Genomic DNA, 19987 nt, shown 5'->3' with positions numbered 1-19987 from the left:
AGTTAGGTTCAAAAAACGGATTTTGAACTAGTCAAATTAATTTGTTTTAGAGGTTTCATGATGCTTGTATCAAAACCAAAGTAAATCATTTTAAGATTGTTCCATACATCAGTTGGTGTCTCTATTAGCTTCAATATGAGTTCATAAAACTAGCATTAAAGTGCATCCTTGTAGCTGTGTGGGCTAAAATAGTCCAAATGTTTGCCTTCGGATAAGTTGAAGTGTGTTTTCTTACCAGGCGTAATGCAAGCCATTACTGCTGAGATATGAGGTAACAACAGGGCTTGGCCTATGTTAAAAGTATGTAGTGTTTATTAGGTCTTAAGCCTGTGTTAAAATATGCTTAAAATGATTAAGACAAAAAAGCAATTGTGTTGAATTGTGTCTGGGAAATAAAGATAGATATGGTTTTTAAAAAAGGTAGTGGTGATATTTCATTCCGTACAGCCATTTTCAATCGGCTTAACTTACCTTGTCCTGTGGCTCAATTTACCACATAACCAAGGTAAGTTTTGCCAAGAGACCACTTTTTGTGGACAAGCTATGTTTTCAAAACTGTAATTTTTACATGAATTCTGATTATTTCCAGGGATACACAACATCCTGAAATGTATGTAGATATCTTTGTTAGAAAGAATAATATATTTCCCTTGATGTAGTGATGCTGAAAGCAAAAAATGGCTCAACTTACCCCACTCTCCCTACAGTATTGCCTAATACACAAACATCAATGGACTGTCCCAAACATCTAACTGATCTACTGATCTGCAGTTTTTTAGGGCAAAACAAAGATAGTGATGGTAGGCATGTTAGCAATGATTTACAGGAAAATTGGTCACTGGGTAATCTCTCGAATACAATCCAGTTCACCATAACCACTACTGCTGTTCATTATCTGAGATATGACACATAAGGAAACTCAGTAAAACAAGCTATTCAGTCTTCTGAGGAGCCAGCTAGGGAAGGGGTTTAGGGATTGAAATTACACAATAATCGCAGTTTTACTTTCTCTCAACCAAATAAAATGTATTCATGAAAAAAAGTTCCATCAAATCAGATTCATCAATGCCAGTCAAACAAATCAAACTAATAAAAAAAAGAGCCTTTTTGATTTTAACATAAGAAATTCAAAGACGAGTGGACAATCCATAAACTGTTGTATCTTCACTTGCAGTATCGGTCTGCTTTCATCTTGGCTCTCCTGTGGACAAACAAAAAAAGTCACAAGTGGTTATTTTTAGTCCTTACATCACCACTATCCACCAGACAATGTAATTAGCTATCATTTGACAAATCAGCTTGTTGAATCACATGTTGAATTGAAACAGGTTTGCGCAAATAGGTTTAGAGTATGTTGGCAGTTTGACCAGTTATGTGACAGACTCCTGCTATTAAAATGGCCATCAGTAGGAGTCATGTCAACAGTAATTTGGACCAGTTCCAGAGCGATTTCTTGGCAAGGAAGTTTGTGTTGATCATTAAAACCAATTTGTTTGCGGTTGTTTCCTTTGGGGCAGCTACCTCCACTGAAATCAAATTTTCACTTAGTCATGTATTGATGTCAATGGGAGACTGAATGAAAATTAGACTTAAGTGGAAGTTTAGGATTTGCCTAATGTGAAGATGTTTTTCCCACCTGTCTAACAGCTCTTCGTGGAACTTCCCGTCTTTCCGGGCCATCTTCAGTGTGATGCTGTCCTCCTCGTTCACCCTCAGCCGCCTGTCCTGGAAACTCTGGAACTTCTTTCTGTAATATCAGAAATCCGTGTTCAGTGAGACATTTCACATGATAAGACATGGAAGGACCAGTCACACGCCACTATCAAACACAAAGAATAACATCCCTGAACAAAAATCTAATCACAGGTGTAGTGAAATGCTTATGTTCCTAGCTCTGACAGTGCTGTAATACCTAACAATACAAAACAAAAAAAACATGCAAATCCCCAAAATAAAATAATTAAGAAATATTAGAAAGAGCAATGTCAGAGTCCGGAATATAAATAACGATGCACTCTGGGGCATAAACCTGACTACTGTTATCAATGACAAATGTGTATAGAGCAACTTAAACTCGCAAGTACCGTGCCATTTCCATTGAAGTAAACAGTCCTGATAGTAGATACATACAGAGTGCAATAGGCCCTCTAGCAGTGGTTACAGTCTGTCAGTGGTTTATGATTCACGGGCAGCGCTCTGTTCACGCAACACGCTCTGGGATGCTAAGCACTATATCACGATGACGTGCTCAAGGGCAGCCATTATCAGCACGTCAACATGATGAGTCCATTTCCCCCGTGTTTTTTCCTCCTCTAAAATAAAAAACGATGGAGAGAGGGGGAAGATAAAAAAATGGAACACGAAGTTAAGGTGGGAAGAGGAGAAACGGAACACAATGACAGCCTTGTTCACGCTTAGCCCTCAGAACTTAATGGGCTGCCGCGGGCCGTAAAAGCGGCAGCGGTGGTTCCGTTCTCGTTCCCATTTCCATCCCCGCAGCGTTGGCCCATCAATCGGCCTTTTAAGGGAGCGGGATTGATGAGGTGGTGCCTCTACGCTCCCCCCATCAGCACCCTCCTCCTCCTTGTGCATCCGGGCCTGTGAATTAGTTGTCAAAATCTCGCAGAAGCAGAGTGGAAGGTTGTCGGATGAAAATGGGGGGAAATCACTGTCTGTCTACGGAATGTCACAGTGTTCAACCCCTCCACCTTCCTGGCTGTCTTTTCTACATAAAATGCCCCCCCCCCCCCCACTGTGAGAATTGGTAGGTGAAGTTTAAAGGAAAAATCCACCCCAAAACTATTAGTCCATTGTTGATATAGTCCCAATATGTTTTGCATGTCAACAATCAAGTTTAAGATATAGAACTTTCAAAATACAGATATGCAGCCAGTATGAACAATTTCGGTATAATTGCAGTACTGCACAGTAATTTAGGATAACAGTCCACTGTTGATCCTTGTTGGGCATATCTGACAAAAAGGTCTGTCTTAAAGTTATTCATAAACGCATAAAACATTGTCGTGATATAGGGCAGGCCATGGCATTTCCGATACCTTTACCATTACTTATGTTCATTTGGACAAGATCAGCCGTACAACAGGGGTTTACAACCTCTAGACTAGAGAGCATGGAATCACAGCCTTGTATGATTGCCGCTGCAAATGTTGCTGCCACTGTGAGTGTGACTTAGGTAGACAGACAGTACATACACATAGTTGAGCTCGCAGTTCTTCACGTTGCCCCTGTCCTCGTCGGCAATGTCGTCGTTTCGCTTGACCTCCCTCTCCGCGCATGACCGGATCTGTTCATCATCATCATCGAGAGAGAGAGAGAGAGGCAGAAGGAGAGAGGGGAAAACACAAAACAGTTGCGTGTTGAATAGCAATATCTTGACCCCCCCTAATGTTCAGAGACATTTAGTTTTTTCATTCCGTCACCAACTATAGTCATTTCTATAGTATAGATGGGGGGGGGGTTATTCGGCGACCTTGTGAAATATATACATCACCTTCACCATCTCGTCGTCCCCCGCCAACTTGCTCTTGGCCTCAATGTCCCCACTTTCACTGTAAGAGATGAAACAGCTATTTGCTGCCATGAGAGCCATTTTTCCCTGGAACGGGGGAAAGAGAAAATAAAATAAAATGGAAGACAAACAGAAATGAAATTAAGAGATTATTTGACAGATGAGTTTCACCTCACGAGGTAAAAGCTCAATTATATGCAGAGAGCGTCAAGCTTTCACTCCGATATGCATCAACAAAGCAACAAGCTGTGAGGAAAACGAGGCTTATCTATATTTAGGGTTACTATGCAACAAGTTCTATATGAAATGGCATTATATCACAGTCTATGACAATTTTTTTGATTAACAGTTGCTTCACTCACGTCCTGGAAAACAGGCTCCCACTGTTCGCGGGAGCCAATGGCGTCGGAACGCCCCACCACGACCCCCTCCGAGGTGATCCCTAGATACTTCCCATAGCCAGACTTTAGGGCTACCCTAGGGAGAAAAACACAGGAGAACAAAATTCATTCCTGGATACTGGCAGGTTGATATGAGTGTCTAAAAACTTTTCCAAAGACTATTCAAAGATAAAGACCATTTGAACAACAGAAGTGATGCTCCTTTATAAATGTTCTCATTTAAATCCAATTTTGTCTTTATAAAATTGTAAACCTGCAGAGACTGTAATTGTTCTTCCAAAGTCTATTATAACTCACCAGGGGACACTTTCTATTCAGATTTGGAGAGAAGAAGTCAACATAAAATGTGCGTAGGTGATATTTACTCCTTTCATACGCACCTAGAGTCTGACAGCTTGATGGCAGTGAACTGCTCCGGGGGGTCTGGCCCTTCATCATCTGGAAAATATCAAAGAAAACATTTCCCTTTTAAGAATCACGAAACCCTGATTGATATTCTAATCGGAGCAGTTTCACTTTTTTATTTTCCTCATTTTTATCCGAGAGGAGCTTTGGTTTTGGTTTAATGAGGATTAAAACAAGATGACTCTATTATCACTTCAAACATTTGGGAGCTTGGCTCTGCCGACTTAACATTCAGAGTGTCGAAACGTTGGGCACGATTAGCATTTCTCACATTCTCTCGCCAGGTTTGTGATCTTGAGGAAGAAAAATACGTCTGTTTCAGTGGTGCCCAATACAATGCATTTGATCTGACGTATTAACGTACAATAACGATGTGTCATTCTGAAAAACAGTCCATTTGCATCATTTCCTCTACCCTTGAGACGTACTGACGTAGAGCCTTCATGTTTTACTAATGCTTCATGGTCCTTAACAACACACAACCCCGGGCTACACGATGTTGCTGCTGTGTGCTATCGATCGCCTACACCCACCCTGCTCTCTGAAACCCAGACCTCAAATCTTGCGTAATTGCATCAGATGCTCGATTAGGTTCTGGGGGGGAGATGTATGAGAACAGATACTATAAGACTAGAGAAATCTCCACCCCCTTAAAAAATAGAAACTCTCAGCTAAAGGCTCCACCCCTTCAGAAAATGTTCCACTTGAAATCATTGCCCCAATTTAAGCACCACCCTAAACGAGGTGACACCCTGTGGCGATCGGCCACGGGAGTGTTTCGGTTACTCTCAACTTATCATTTGATTGGTCAATGGTGGTTGGTTTTGGGTTGAAAGGTTACACCTTCAGATGTTATAAATGGAATGAAATGCCTTTGTTCTCTCTCTTATCCTGTATCCAGTCCATGGAGGAAGGTTGCATGATCAATTCTCCTTTCCTAGACTTCTAGGTCTCTGGCTTAGTAAGCCTTTCTTTGTTCACGCGTTGTCCTGCAAGTTAAACTTAGAATCTATATGCTTGGAAAATATTGCCTAATGCTTGCTTGCATATATTCATTATCTTTATGGAGTCAGATGAACATTTTAATAGGCTAATTGCTTAGTCGCATGTGATGTACACTGTATATTCACATAATACATATTATCTATCTATCTATATACACTGCTCAAAAAAATAAAGGGAACACTTAAACAACACAATGTAACTCCAAGTCAATCACACTTCTGTGAAATCAAACTGTCCACTTAGGAAGCAACACTGATTGACAATAAATTTCACATGCTGTTGTGCAAATGGAATAGACAACAGGTGGAAATTATAGGCAATTAGCAAGACACCCCCAATAAAGGAGTGGTTCTGCAGGTGGGGACCACAGACCACTTCTCAGTTCCTATGCTTCCTGGCTGATGTTTTGGTCACTTTTGAATGCTGGCGATGCTTTCACTCTAGTGGTAGCATGAGACGGAGTCTACAACCCACACAAGTGGCTCAGGTAGTGCAGCTCATCCAGGATGGCACATCAATGCGAGCTGTGGCAAGAAGGTTTGCTGTGTCTGTCAGCGTAATGTCCAGAGCATGGAGGCGTTACCAGGAGACAGGCCAGTACATCAGGAGACGTGGAGGAGGCCGTAGGAGGGCAACAACCCAGCAGCAGGACCGCTACCTCCGCCTTTGTGCAAGGAGGAGCAGGAGAAGCACTGCCAGAGCCCTGCAAAATGACCTCCAGCAGGCCACAAATGTGCATGTGTCTGCTCAAACGGTCAGAAACAGACTCTATGAGGGTGGTATGAGGGCCCGACGTCCACAGGTGGGGGTTGTGCTTACACCAAGATTGGCAAATTCGCCACTGGCGCCCTGTGCTCTTCACAGATGAAAGCAGGTTCAGACTGAGCACGTGATAGAGTCTGGAGACGCCGTGGAGAACATTCTGCTGCCTGCAACATCCTCCAGCATGACCGGTTTGGCGGTGGGTCAGTCATGGTGTGGGGTGGCATTTCTTTGGGGGGCCTCACAGCCCTCCATGTGCTCGCCTGACTGCCATTAGGTACCGAGATGAGATCCTCAGACCCCTTGTGAGACCATATGCTGGTGCGGTTGGCCCTGGGTTCCTCCTAATGCAAGACAATGCTAGACCTCCTGTGGCTGGAGTGTGTCAGCAGTTCCTGCAAGAGGAAAGCATTGATGCTATGGACTGGCCCGCCCGTTCCCCAGACCTGAATCCAATTGAGCACATCTGGGACATCATGTCTCGCTCCATCCACCAATGCCACGTTGCACCACAGACTGTCCAGGAGTTGGCGGATGCTTTAGTCCAGGTCTGGGAGGAGATCCCTCAGGAGACCATCCACCACCTCATCAGGAGCATGCCGAGGCATTGTAGGGAGGTCATACAGGCACGTGGAGGCCACACACACTACCGAGCCTCATTTTGACTTGTTTTAAGGACATTACATAAAAGTTGGATCAGCCTGTAGTGTGGTTTTCCACTTGAATTTTGAGTGTGACTCCAAATCCAGACCTCCATGGGTTGATAAATTGAATTTCCATTGATTATTTTTGTGTGATTTTGTTGTCAGCACATTCAACCATGTAAAGAAAAAAGTATTTAATAAGATTATTTCATTCATTCAGATCTAGGATATGTTGTTTAAGTGTTCCCTTTATTTTTTTGAGCGGTATATATACATATATATATATATATAAATAATATATATATAATATATATATAATATATATTTAATATATATAATATATATATATATATATATATATATATTATATATATATTATATATATATATATAATATATATATATATATATATATATATATATATATATATATATATAATATATATATATATATATATATATCTGCCCATTATAGCTTCATGCCCTAGTGTCCTTTCCTTTCTCCTCAGTGATGGATAACAGTTGTGGATGGATTTCTACTTCTGCTTTGTGCTGCCAAATCAGGGGCCATTGATGAAAGGAAGCTAGTTAATCATACCGAGAAACACACTCCGTAAGGATCACAGGTTCTCACATCTTTAGGGAAAGTTAAGGGGGGGGGGGGGGGGGGGGAGTGTGTCAATTTCAAGGACAGACTGATGCAAATGTAAATTGGGAAACCACACCTCTGTGTCCACAGAGGTGTGAGGGCATTCACAACGTCTCCTGCATCCAGTGACTAAGCATCTTGAGGGCTTTGCTCAGCTTGGGACGGCTAAACTATTCTAGACGGGTTTCCTTCTTACTGAAAATCCCATAAAAGTGCAGAAACATCATTTCTCTCTCTCTGTCCCTGTAACTCCATTTCTCTTTCATCTCATTTAAATGAGCCTGCCTCCCAAGTTAGAGCCTCACCAAGGGAATAGGAATAGTTCACGTTTTATTCTCCTGGCCGTTTTCCCTCTTTCTCCCTCTTCAATGAAAAACCGTGAGTTGAATCCCAGGTCTGGGTTTCTGTCTTTGGAGGGTGGATGGGTTTTATTGAACATTTCTCAAAACATGTCTCGCTTTAGGGCAGATCATTTTTGCCTGGAAACTCCCATTTAGTCTAGCTTGGCTAGTTAGGTTAGGTGTTCCACCCCCAAGTCGAGGCCTTTTCGCTGAGGCTCAGGGGCTGGTGTAATGGGGCTCTGGCTTGCTAGTCAGTGGGGCTAACGGTGGGGAGACGAAGCATATCGTCTGTGAGCCTGGATTCAAAGATGTGATTCCAGCACACGTTGGCAATGTCCCTATAACTTGTCATGCACACCAACTTGGAACGGTAAACATACAATCAAAATGAAATGGTTGGTGCCAATCTTTCCCGTTCATTTTAGATTGTGGACTACAGTTTTCACCTTAAACTACCCAGTGGGTCCGGATACTATCTATTGTGGACCCTAGACACAATACCACTTGGTGGTATGAAAACGTGACCAATTTAAATGTTGTGCTGCAAAACTATGCATTTAAGAGGCAAGGAATCGCAATAACATTAGGTCAATGATACTCATTTGGATCTTGATATCCATAAACCATGAGACAAGAGAGCTCTTTGCCTGTTACCTTGTTGCATTCTAACCCATCACAGAGCTGTGCAAGACATTTCCTCCAAATATTTCATTGTCTTCCTGCCTCTGCAAGTGGATGGGCACCATAAATTGTAGCTAGCACCGGATTCATATTGATGATATCCAATAACGTGCTTGAGAGGACAAAGAAATAGATTAATGCCTGGTGTGTGTGTGTGTGTGTGTGTGTGTGGAGGAGCAATTCCAGCTTCCTCGCTAAACCATTACCCGGCAAGCTGTGCAGAAATGAATGTCCTAATAGCTTCTGGAACAACATAGTAGTTCAGTTCACCCTTTCATTTTCCGTGTCCACTCTCTCAGAGTGTGATTTCAAATTGATTTAGAATGAAACGCCACTAAATTCTATACCGTTTAGGACAAAATTGGTTTAGATTTCAAAACGCTTGGTACCACACGCAGGCAGCCATCGAATGCGGCGGTCATCGAAAAAGCAAGAAAATAAAGTTGGAAGAAACAATTAGCGAACCCCCCCCCCCAATCTCCACAAATGAATGACACAAAAAATTCCCTGACACTTTGCTAGGCTAATGGAACGTGACGTCTATTACGGCTCTTTGGTTTCCTCGCTTCGTATTGGAATAGAATGGAACATGAAAATCATGGGGGAGATTTTCTTCCATTCTCTTCTGGGATTCATTAATTCCAGACGGTTACCAGCTCCATTTGCTCTGTCTATAATGCCGGATTACAGAATCCAACACAGACACAAAAAAGTGTATTTACATTTTTTGGTGATATCAAATTGGTAGTTACAGTCTTGTCCCATCACTGCAACTCCCATACGGACTCGGGAGAGAAGGCCATGCATCCTCTGAAACACGACCCCGGCAAGCCGCACTGCTCACTTAACACGGAAGTCAGCCGCACCAATGTGTAGGAGGAAACACTGTACAGCTGGCAACCAAAGTCAGCATGCATGTGCCCGGCCGCCACAAGTCGCTAGAGTGCGATGGGACAAGGACATCCCAGGCGGCCAAACCCTCCCTTAACCCAGACGACGCTGGGCCAATTGTGCGCTGCCTCATGAGTCTCCCGGTCGCGGTCGGCTGCGACACAGCCCGGGATCAAACCCGGATCTGTAGACCGCTGCGCCACTCGGGAGGCCCCGATGCAGACAATTCAAGTAAATGCAAGTGACATGCTGGGCTGGCTTGCATTTCAAAAACGACTTTATAAGAGGGAACAATCAACAGGATCACTTTAGATTTTTCTCTCTCTCCATTTCAATCTTGTTAGTTTGAATTGCAAAGTGAAATCATTTAAGAATTTACAGCCATTTTAGAGTTACTCATTCTGACAACTTGACAAACAACGTGTGCTCAATCTACCAGTTGCGCGACCATACCTTACAATAACCATCACTTATAATCATCATACATTATGATTATCATAAGTAAATCAAGTTCCAATTGAAACTACGACCCCATGAGTTTCTTCTGAGACGCGAAGATGCCTTTAGTTTAGTGGGCCAACCTGTTTTGAGTTGTGCAGACCACCCAAGTTGGTAACATTGGTGCAAGTCACTTGAATCACAGTTGATTTCAGCAGCTGAGCTGCTAGGGATGCTACAGAGATGAGGGGATTCAAGAAGTGTTTTGGTGATAGCTTGCCAAACTACCCTCTCAAAGCTCCTGCAACATCTGGCTGACATTTAACTGTGTCTGTGGTTACTAGCCTGGCTCCACATCTACACCAGCGGAAGAAGGCAGAGGGTGATGATGAATGGCACATTCAGCCCCTGGTCAGAGGCCACTTCTGGTGTGCCACAAGAGGGCGTCGTCTCACCATATCCGTTTATCCTTCACATGTCCAACCGAAAAGTTCAGTGACACTGGGTATGCTGATGATGTAGGGCTGTCCCGAGCCATATACAACTAACCAGCATCCAGGAGGACACTTCCATGGGCTTGGAGGCAAAAGCAGCTGGATGATGGGGCCACATCCAACAACATGCTCCTGAATGGGAAAAAGTCTGGAAATTCAGATATGTTATTCTAGAGACCATCCACAACCCGCACCACTAATCCTAGAAGGACAGGAAGTACCAGTGGTAACAACAACTAAGTATCTTGGTTTTCATCAAGACTCTAACCTCAGTGGTGACACACATGTGGAGCAGTCAGTGAGGAAGGCCTCAAAATGCCTGCACTTTGTGAATGGTCATGCCAGAAATGGCCTACCCACTGAAGATCTGGTCACAGTCTATACTATACTGCTTAGACCTTGTCTGGAATACGGTGGAGTGATGTTAGTTGGATGCAGTAAAAAGCAGCAGGCCCAACTAGACAGGGTGCAGAGGGCCTTGAGGGCCATCTCCAGAATTTCTGGTAAATTTCCGGAAGTTAAGCCCGGGAATTTTGCTTGAATTCATCAAAAAAGTTAGCTTATAACAGTGAATGTTTTTTGTGGGATACACATGAGGCAATTCTAGGTCTTGTGGCATATTTTGGTTAAACTATCCCCAATTCAACGGAATTGCAACCCTCTGCATGAACAGTGCATTCTTCCATCACATGTGCAGCTGATTCTCAAGATCTTGCACACTAATGAGATGCTATTGAGCCCACACTACTACACTGTCTGAGCCAAGGACTACATGCTTTCGTGTAAGTTTGGATTACAATACTGGTTGGGGTGAATATATTTTATATGACATACATGATTTTTTGTAACTAGTAAATAGTAGCCTACAGCAAAGTGTGTTTAAATCATTTCTAACTTGTTAACAATTTCTGCTAGTTAGTTTTTGCTACCATGTGGGTTTTAGCTTGCTTGAGCCTGCTAACTAAGGAGTGTTAATACACCTGTTTCCATACATGTTTCATTTAAAAAAAAATATCTTACAAAGAAGTTGTTTAATCTAACTGCTTAACTATTTATCTGTACATGGAATTTTATTTTATTTTTTACAATTTCTTTCTAATCTTTACAGGAAAATGTCACTGGCACTATCTGATGTGTGGAGACATTTCACTGCAGCTAATGTAGAAGGAAAAGCTGTGTACATTTGAAAATACTGTGCCACATCATATGTGAAGAATGCAACAAAGATGCAGAACCATCTGGCCAAGTGCATAAAGTTCCCTCAGCGCTCACAACAAGCAACTTCTGACAAAAGTCCCTCTACTTCTATTCGAGGTGAAAATGATGAATCAGACACCTTATCGATATTAACAGCTCATGGTCCTCCTGGAATTATAAGTTTTTTTGACTCAATAGAGAAACGTAGTCAGAGAAATGCTGAGGAATGTCTTGCTCGAGCTGTGTATGCAACTGGTTCACCTCTGATGCTCACAGGCAATGTGTATTGAAGAGATTTTTGAATGTTCTTCGCCCAGCATACACCCCTCCAACCAGACATGCTTTATCTACTAATTTGCTGGATACAGAGTTCAACAGAGTTCAAGTGAAGGTCAAGCAAATCATAGATAAAGCAGACTTTATTGCAATCATCTCTGATGGTGGTGGTCGAATGGTGGTCGAATGTTTGTGGGCAAGGAATAATTAACTATATCATCTCCACCCCTCAACCAGTATTCTACAAGAGCACAGACACAAGGGACAACAGATAAACCGGTCTCTACATTGCAGAAGGCAGTCATCAATGACTTTGGACAACAGAAGGTATTTGCACTGGTGACAGACAATGCTGCGAACATGAAAGCTGCTTGGTCTAAAGTGGAGGAGTCCTACCCTCACATCACACCCATTGACTGTGCTGCTCATGTATTGAATCTGCTCCTCAAGGACATTATGGCACTGAAAACAATGAACACACTCTACAAGAGAGTCAAGGAAATGGTTAGGTATGTGAAGGGTCATCAAGTTATAGCAGCAATCTACCTCACCAAGCAAAGTGAGAAGAATAAGAGCACCACATTGAAGCTGCCCAGCAACACCCGTTGGGGTGGGGTTGTCATCATGTTTGGCAGTATGCAGGAGCGGAAGGAGTCTCTCCAAGAAATTACCATATCACAGTCTGCCGATATGGACAGCCCCATCAAGAGGATCCCCCCTGGATGATGTATTTTGGGAGAGAGTGGTAAGCAGCCTGGAACCTATAGCAGTAGCCATTGCACAGATTTAGAGAGACAATGCCATCCTGTCTGATGTTCAGACTCTGCTTGCAGATGTAAGAGAAGAAATCCATACTGCCATGCCCACTTCACTGTTGCTCCAAGCAGAGGAAACGGCATTTCTGAAATACATCAAAAAGTGTGAACACTTCTGCCTAAAGCCCATACAGTGGGGGAAAAAAGTATTTGATCCCCTGCTGATTTTGTACGTTTGCCCACTGATAAAGAAAGGATCAGTCTATCATTTTAATGGTAGGTTTATTTGAACAGTGAGAGACAGAATAACAACAAAAATATCCCGAAAACGCATGTCAAAAATGTTATAAATTGATTTGGCTCCCAGGTGTCTTTTATACAGGTAACGAGCTGAGATTAGGAGCACACTCTTAAAGGGAGTGCTCCTAACCGCAGCTTGTTACCTGTTAAAAAGACACCTGTCCACAGAAGCAATCAATCAATCAGATTCCAAACTCTCCACCATGGCCAAGACCAAAGAGCTCTCCAAGGATGTCAGGGTAAAGATTGTAGACCTACACAAGGCTGGAATGGGCTACAAGACCATCGCCAAGCAGCTTGGTGAGAAGGTGACAAGATTTGGTGCGATTATTCGCAAATGGAAGAAACACAAAAGAACTGTCAATATCCCTCGGCCTGGGGCTCCATGCAAGATCTCACCTCCTGGGGTTGCAATGATCATGAGAACGGTGAGGAATCAGCCCAGAACTACACGGGAGGATCTTGTCAATGATCTCAAGGCAGCTGGGACCATAGTCACCAAGAAAACAATTGGTAACACACTACACCGTGAAGGACTGAAATCCTGCAGCGCCCGCAAGGTCCCCCTGTTCAAGAATACATATACATGCCGTCTGAAGTTTGCCAATGAACATCTGAATGATTCAGAGGACAACTGGTGAAAGTGTTGTGGTCAGATGAGACCAAAATGGAGCTCTTTGGCATCAACTCAACTCGCCGTGTTTGGAGGAGGAGGAATGCTGCCTATGACCCCAAGAACACCATCTCCACCGTCAAACATGGAGGTGGAAACATTATGCTTTGGGGGTGTTTTTCTGCTAAGGGGCCAGGACAACTTCACCACATCAAAGGGACGATGGACAGGGCCATGTACCGTCAAATCTTAGGTGAGAACATCCTTCCCTCAGCCAGGGCATTGAAAATGGGTCGTGGATGGGTATTCCAGCATGACAATGACCCAAAACACACGGCTAAGGCAACAAAGGAGTGGCTCAAGAAGAAGCACATTAAGGTCCTGGAGTGGCCTAGCCAGTCTCCAGACCTTAATACCATAGAAAATCTGTGGAGGGAGCTGAAGGTTTGAGTTGCCAAACGTCAGCCTCGAAACCTTAATGACTTGGAGAAGATCTGCAAAGAGGAGTGGGACAAAATCCCTCCTGAGATGTGTCCAAACCTGGTGGCCAACTACAAGAAACGTCTGACCTCTGATTGCCAACAAGGGTTTTGCCACCAAGTACTAAGTCATGTTTTGCAGAGGGGTCAAATACTTATTTCCCTCATTAAAATGCAACTAATATTCAAACATTTTTGACATGTGTTTTTCTGGATTTTTTTGTTGTTATTCTGTCTCTCACTGTTCAAATAAACCTACCATTAAAATTATAGACTGATCATTTCTTTGTAAGTAGGCAAACGTACAAAATCAGCAGGGGATCAAATACTTTTTTCCCCCACTGTACATGCCGCAGCGTACATGTTGGACCCCAAGTATGCTGGCAAGAGCATCCTGTCTGGTGCAGAGATGAACAAGCCATATGGTGTCATCACTACCATGTCTCGCCACCTTGGGCTGAATGAGGGCAAGGTTTTTGGCAGTCTGGCGAAGTATACTTCCAAGCAAGGGCTTTGGGATGGAGATGCAATATGGCAGTCGTGCCAACATATCTCATCAGCCACCTGGTGGAAGGGACTTTGTGGAGCTGAGGCTCTTACCCGTTGCCTTCATCATCCTCCAAATCAGAGCACAACTGGTCCTTGTTTGGGAACTCACACACCAAAGCACACAACAGGCTGACCAATACAAAGGTTGAAAAATCGGTGGCCACCCAGGCAAATTTGAGGCTTTTTGAGCCTGACAACGAGCCATCCTCAACAAGGTTGGAAAATGACAGTGAAGATGAGGCCTCAGTCTGATGTTCAAGAGGTGGATATTAAGGAGGTCCAGGGAGAAGACATGGAAGCCTGAGAGGAAGACAACCAAAGCTTTAGTTTCTAGACTATCATTTTACAGATGTATGTTGAAAACGTTTTTGGGAGATGCGATGGATCATTGGGGATCATTCAATATTCCCTTTCTTCTGTTGTTCAATGAAACCATCCCATGTAAAGAGTCAAATCCTTTAATTCAAGTTCAATTCGTAACTAAGTAGTTTTTTTTATTATTTCTATTGGAATGATTTCAAATTATATGTCTACTTATGATAAGGTAAAAGGTTTATGTTTCTGTCTCCATATGATATGGTAAATATATCCAATGCAAAAAACATCTACATTTAAATGGTATTAATTTGCATATATATTTTCGTTAATTCCCATACATTCCCATATATTCCTGTTAATTCCCACCTCTGAATATTCCTCAAAATGTGCAACCCTACTCAGTACTCATGTCTTGTGATGAGTAACCCTGCCCCAAATATTTGTGTTAGGGGTAAATCCATTTAAACAAAACTTTCAATAACATGTTTGTTCATGGAAACATTTGTCAGAAAGTTACTTTTTGGACCTGAATGCCAAAACATTCAGGAGATAAGGGTCCTCAAAGTTGACACATTTTGCACATCCCACCATACCATGAGACATCCATGTCTTCATCACTGGAAAAGATAAACAGTTGAGTTTGATATAATTTAAAAGCTGTCAAACAGTGCTGTCAAACTATTACAAAAAGTAACTTTCTGAGCACTTCTACAAAGGGCAAATATGTATGGAAGGTTTACTTCCAATGAAAAAGGGGTGCTGTCAAAAAGTGATTGAATTCAAAAGGACTTACCCTTAGGGGGCTTATGCACAATTCAAGACCTATTTGATACCTGTGGTTTGCAATCTCTTCCAGTGTTTGTCTCATAACAGTCTTAAACAGTAATCTGTATCTAAACAAATCAAAAGTTCCACTACGTTCAACCTCCCTCCCGGTAACAGGTGGAGCAGGAGAGTGAGAGCTGTAACAGGGACTCAACCCCTAGCTCATGCGGTGCAGAGGTGAAAGCCTAACGGACTGTACCACAAAAGCCTCTGGGTTGAGGCAGTTACAATGCTCCCATACGCCACTTACTTAAGCATAACATTTTGATCATCATCATCATCATCATTCAAAATGAACCCTATCGACTCAATGATGCAACAAATGGCAAAATGTCTCTCGAACACTTCCCCCTGTCCAATCAAGTCGCATCATGCATAAATGACAAAACACATGACACCCTATATTATTGTGCACTACGTTTGACCAGAGCTCTACGTGACTTGGATGAGAAGTAGCCTACTACAAAGGAAATAGGTACATTTAGCTAAAGATAGTCTCACTTTTCTTACCTTGATGTGGTGCACCAACTGTGAACAGACCAGTATCCAGGGCATGGATGTAGGAATTAGCCTGCATCTCTATTGCAACCGTTCCTGAAATCTCCCCAAAGCCACTGATACACCACCATCCATCTAGAAAGCAGAAAAAACATGATTGTTTTCTACTTTGTGGAGTATCATAAGAACCCTTTTCAACTAGCTAACTACGTAGCTAGCTAGCTGCCAAGAATGACCAGCAAACATACCAACAATATCCGGTTTATCTTGTGCATCGTCCCTTTTTCTTTTCTTATCCTTGTGCTTCTTCTTCTTTCTACAAGACAATTGCGGATCAACATTAGCAAGGTCAAATTAGAAATTGGGGAAAAGGAAAATAGCAAACAGTTAGCTAGCTAACATTAGTCAGTAGCTAACTGCCTGGTCAGTCGATGAACGATAGCTAGCTAGATAGCATTATTAGCCAGCTCGATTCGCCATCTTCTACACAAACAAATATTGAATTCGATGTTGAGGAATAAACTCACCCCTTGTTTTGTCCTTTCAAAACAAGTTTTGTTATTTTCACTTTTGAATAGTCAGCCATATCTTCAGATTATGGGAAACTAGCTAGCTAACAACATAAACAAACGAACGAAAACAACATGCGAGTACGGTGGCTGTCGAGGTAAAAACAAATATCAGTTACCAAACGAGCGACATCCATTCTTTGGAGAATATATTAACATTGTATGTTTTCAGAAAATACATTGAATGATGTGTTCTGATTCAGAATATTGCCTTTTTTGTTTTGCAGCATTTTTTTTGTTCAATGTAAAAGTTGATGTGTTACTAATTATGTGTTACTAAGTGTGACAGAGAGTCGTACACGCTCTATATAAGCTCACAGTAATTTGTTGGGTAAAGTAAACCACCAACGTTTCTTCTGGGTTACTATGGTCATTGGTTGCACTAATTGCACTGTTTGTCTACATAACCTGGTTCAAGCATTCATGACATTACCCTGAAGAAGGCACAGTGATGCCAAAACGTTTGTGGTTTAACCATTACATTACTGGGAGATTATATACAGGGTTTGTGACTCCGTTTATTTTCTAAAGCCTACAGTTTACTCGCTGTTACAGTAGTCAGCACCTCTACTAACATATTTGGGTGTGCAACAGCTCATGCTTTTCACTAGACTAAGTGTGCCAGAGAATCACACGCACAAACATACACAGACACGCACGTGCACTTAAACTTGCACACACTCACAATATCACCCCAACTCCACACACATCCATCCATGCCGTAGTCAAGGAGCAGCTTAAGTGGCCATGTTTAGAGTCTCTGCACAGTCTCACGTAGAGTGTGTCTCTGTAAACTACCTGAGTCCAGGCCAAGGCTGGCAGTGAGTGTGAGGGAAATTGACTGTCTGTCTCTTGGCTCAGAGGGGTACTGGAGTTTGGCTTTTCTCTCAATAGACTGTGTGTCTGCTGTCTCTGACCAGCAAATTACTGTAAATTACTACCCAGACGTTGGTTCTGTTTTTTCATTCAGCAAGACTCCTGGAGGGGCTGAAAGAGAGCATGAACACAGACAAATGCACGCACACGCACACATTCTCTCTCATTCACACACTGGCACTCACACTCTCTCTTTCACACACGCACGCACGCACACACGCACGCACACACATTCTTTCTCATGCACGCTCTCACACGCTGGCACTCACACTCTCTCTTTCATGCATGCATACACACACACACACAAAGTATCTCTCATGCACACAAATTCATTCCACTTCAACGAACATGCATATGTGTGCTGCTCAACATCACACAATGCGCCAGAAACGTTATACACTGACTCCACCGACTGCTAACAGGTACATGGCGTTGTGTCAAATTCCTGCACCAATTCCTCCCAGAGTCTTCATTGAAACAACCAACATGTGAGCCATAGCAAGTATCGACCTAGGAGAGAGGGGTGCACTCAAATTAATGTTTATACTAATGACACCCCATTAAGGAAGAATAGCCCAATCAGGAAGCCTGTGACAGGAGGTAATAAATCATTGGATGACAGTGTCAGGAAGTAAAATTAATGAGACAGAAGCCTGCCCTTTGTGGTAAAGCAAAGCGCTACCAGGCAGCAGTGTTTCTCAGAGCTGAAAAGTCACACAGACAAAGTGGAGGGACTCAGATGATGTGGGATCACTGAAGTCAATTAAATGCTTTCAGTGATGATAAATGGTCATTTTAGAGAGTTGTATAACTTACGATCAATCAATCAAATGTATTTTACATAAAGCCCTTTTTACATCAGCAGTTGTCAAAGTACTTTATAGATACCCAGCCTAAAATCCCAAAGAGCAAGCAATGCAGAGGCAGAAGCACAGTGTCAAGGAAAACTCCCTAGAAGGCAGGAAGCTATAAGAAACCTAGAGAGAAACCAGTCTCCAAGGGTTGGCCAATCTTCTTCTGGCTATACTGGGTAGAGATTTAAGACAAATCACATATTTTGTTTCACAAACTACTCTACTCTATCATATTAGCTAGTATAGCCGTCGTACTCCAAACCAGTTACTAGTGATCTGCAAGGACATGCCAGGGTGCAAGCAATATGGTGGAATTCCCTCACACCCTTCCACTTACCTATAGTTTGGAAGGAAATTAGGAAATTCGATTGGATCACAGCCCAGTAACATTTCTCAAATGGGAAGATTGTAGTGAATGTTCTCTGAATGTCAGACTTAAAAATAATTCAGATATATTGCAGTGATAACAAAATTTGATTATAAACATTGCTGCTTTTGAAAATGTTTGCAATGTGTTTGAGTCGGTGGAGCGAGTAATACCAAATCAATTTGCAAACATGAAAGTTAGTCTTGTTTTCATAAATATTTTTTGACATTTAGAGTAATTTGCGAGTGTGAATCAAATGAGAATCAAGATTTAAGCCTCAATTAGCCGAACGCTCGGACAAAACTAAAGATGTCGCTGGATGGAAAGAGAAGTCACTGCAGCTTAGATTTTACTGTTTTTGACAAAGCTATTAAATCGGTTTCAGGCAAACACACAACTGAAGACGCTCTCTGTGGAGATTTAGGTTGACTGTGTCCCAAATGGTACAGTGTTCCCTTTGTAGTGCACTTCATTTTGACCAGGGCCTATAGGGCTCTGGTCAAAAGTAGAGCATTACAAAGGAAATAGTGTGCATTTCGCACTCATACTCTGCCTCTTGGTAATTGAGCTCTGTGATGTTCCCTTTTTGTCCTTTGTCTCTTTTTGATGTCCTTAAAATGCATTTGATCTAATAAGTCCTCCTGCTCCATTAGCTGCCATTCATCTGTGAAGGAAAATTCATCGTCCTTTATGTGGCCAAGACCCAAAACAAGGATAACAAAAATTGGTTTAGGAAATAGTATTTCAGAGAGAAGAGAGATGTTAGTGCCATTTGGTTGTGGCATTTTAGTTTGACTGCTAAGCGTGAAGGGATTGTGACAGTAAACTATGACAAACCATTGAAAGTTAATATCAAAGTGCATGCACGAGCATGAGCACCCACAAATATACACACGCACGCACCACAGTAAACTATGAACCCTATGATGATGGCTATGCAAACAGTAAGTAGTTAAACGCCCAGGAAAGCAATCCCATTTGTAAAATTATGAGATTGACCAGAGGTCTTCCTAAATAACAGCTATCCAGTAAAAAGCCTCTGGAGGACTGAGTGTTCTGTCAGATAACGGCAGACAGTTCGAGACGTCTCAATTGATAGGAACTGACATGCAACACTCCTCTCTCTCTCTCTCTCTCTCTCTCTCTACCTCTCTCTCTACCTCTCTCTCTACCTCTCTCTCTACCTCTCTCTCTACCTCTCTCTCTACCTCTACCTCTACCTCTACCTCTCCCTCTACCTCTCCCTCCCTCTCTCCCTCTACCTCCCTCTAC

At 42.5% G+C, this 19987-nt stretch overlaps 1 protein-coding gene across 1 annotated transcript; it reads right to left on the bottom strand.

Annotated features, from left to right (window-relative positions):
• Positions 1-1003: 1003 nt before the first annotated feature.
• Positions 1004-16701, bottom strand: frg1 (FRG1 protein). The gene is given in 9 exon segments (NM_001146417.1): positions 1004-1201; positions 1637-1747; positions 3213-3304; positions 3512-3616; positions 3892-4006; positions 4311-4368; positions 16062-16184; positions 16298-16365; positions 16577-16701. Coding segments are annotated over 9 exon segments (768 nt in total). The 5' UTR covers positions 16636-16701; the 3' UTR covers positions 1004-1164.
• Positions 16702-19987: the final 3286 nt, after the last annotated feature.

Source organism: Salmo salar, chromosome 04 (assembly GCF_965601325.2).
Source record: "Salmo salar chromosome 04, fSalSal1, whole genome shotgun sequence".
NCBI classification, from domain to species: Eukaryota; Metazoa; Chordata; class Actinopteri; order Salmoniformes; family Salmonidae; genus Salmo; species Salmo salar.
Note: the sequence above shows the minus strand (reverse complement) of the source record. Positions and strands in the feature narration are given on the sequence as shown.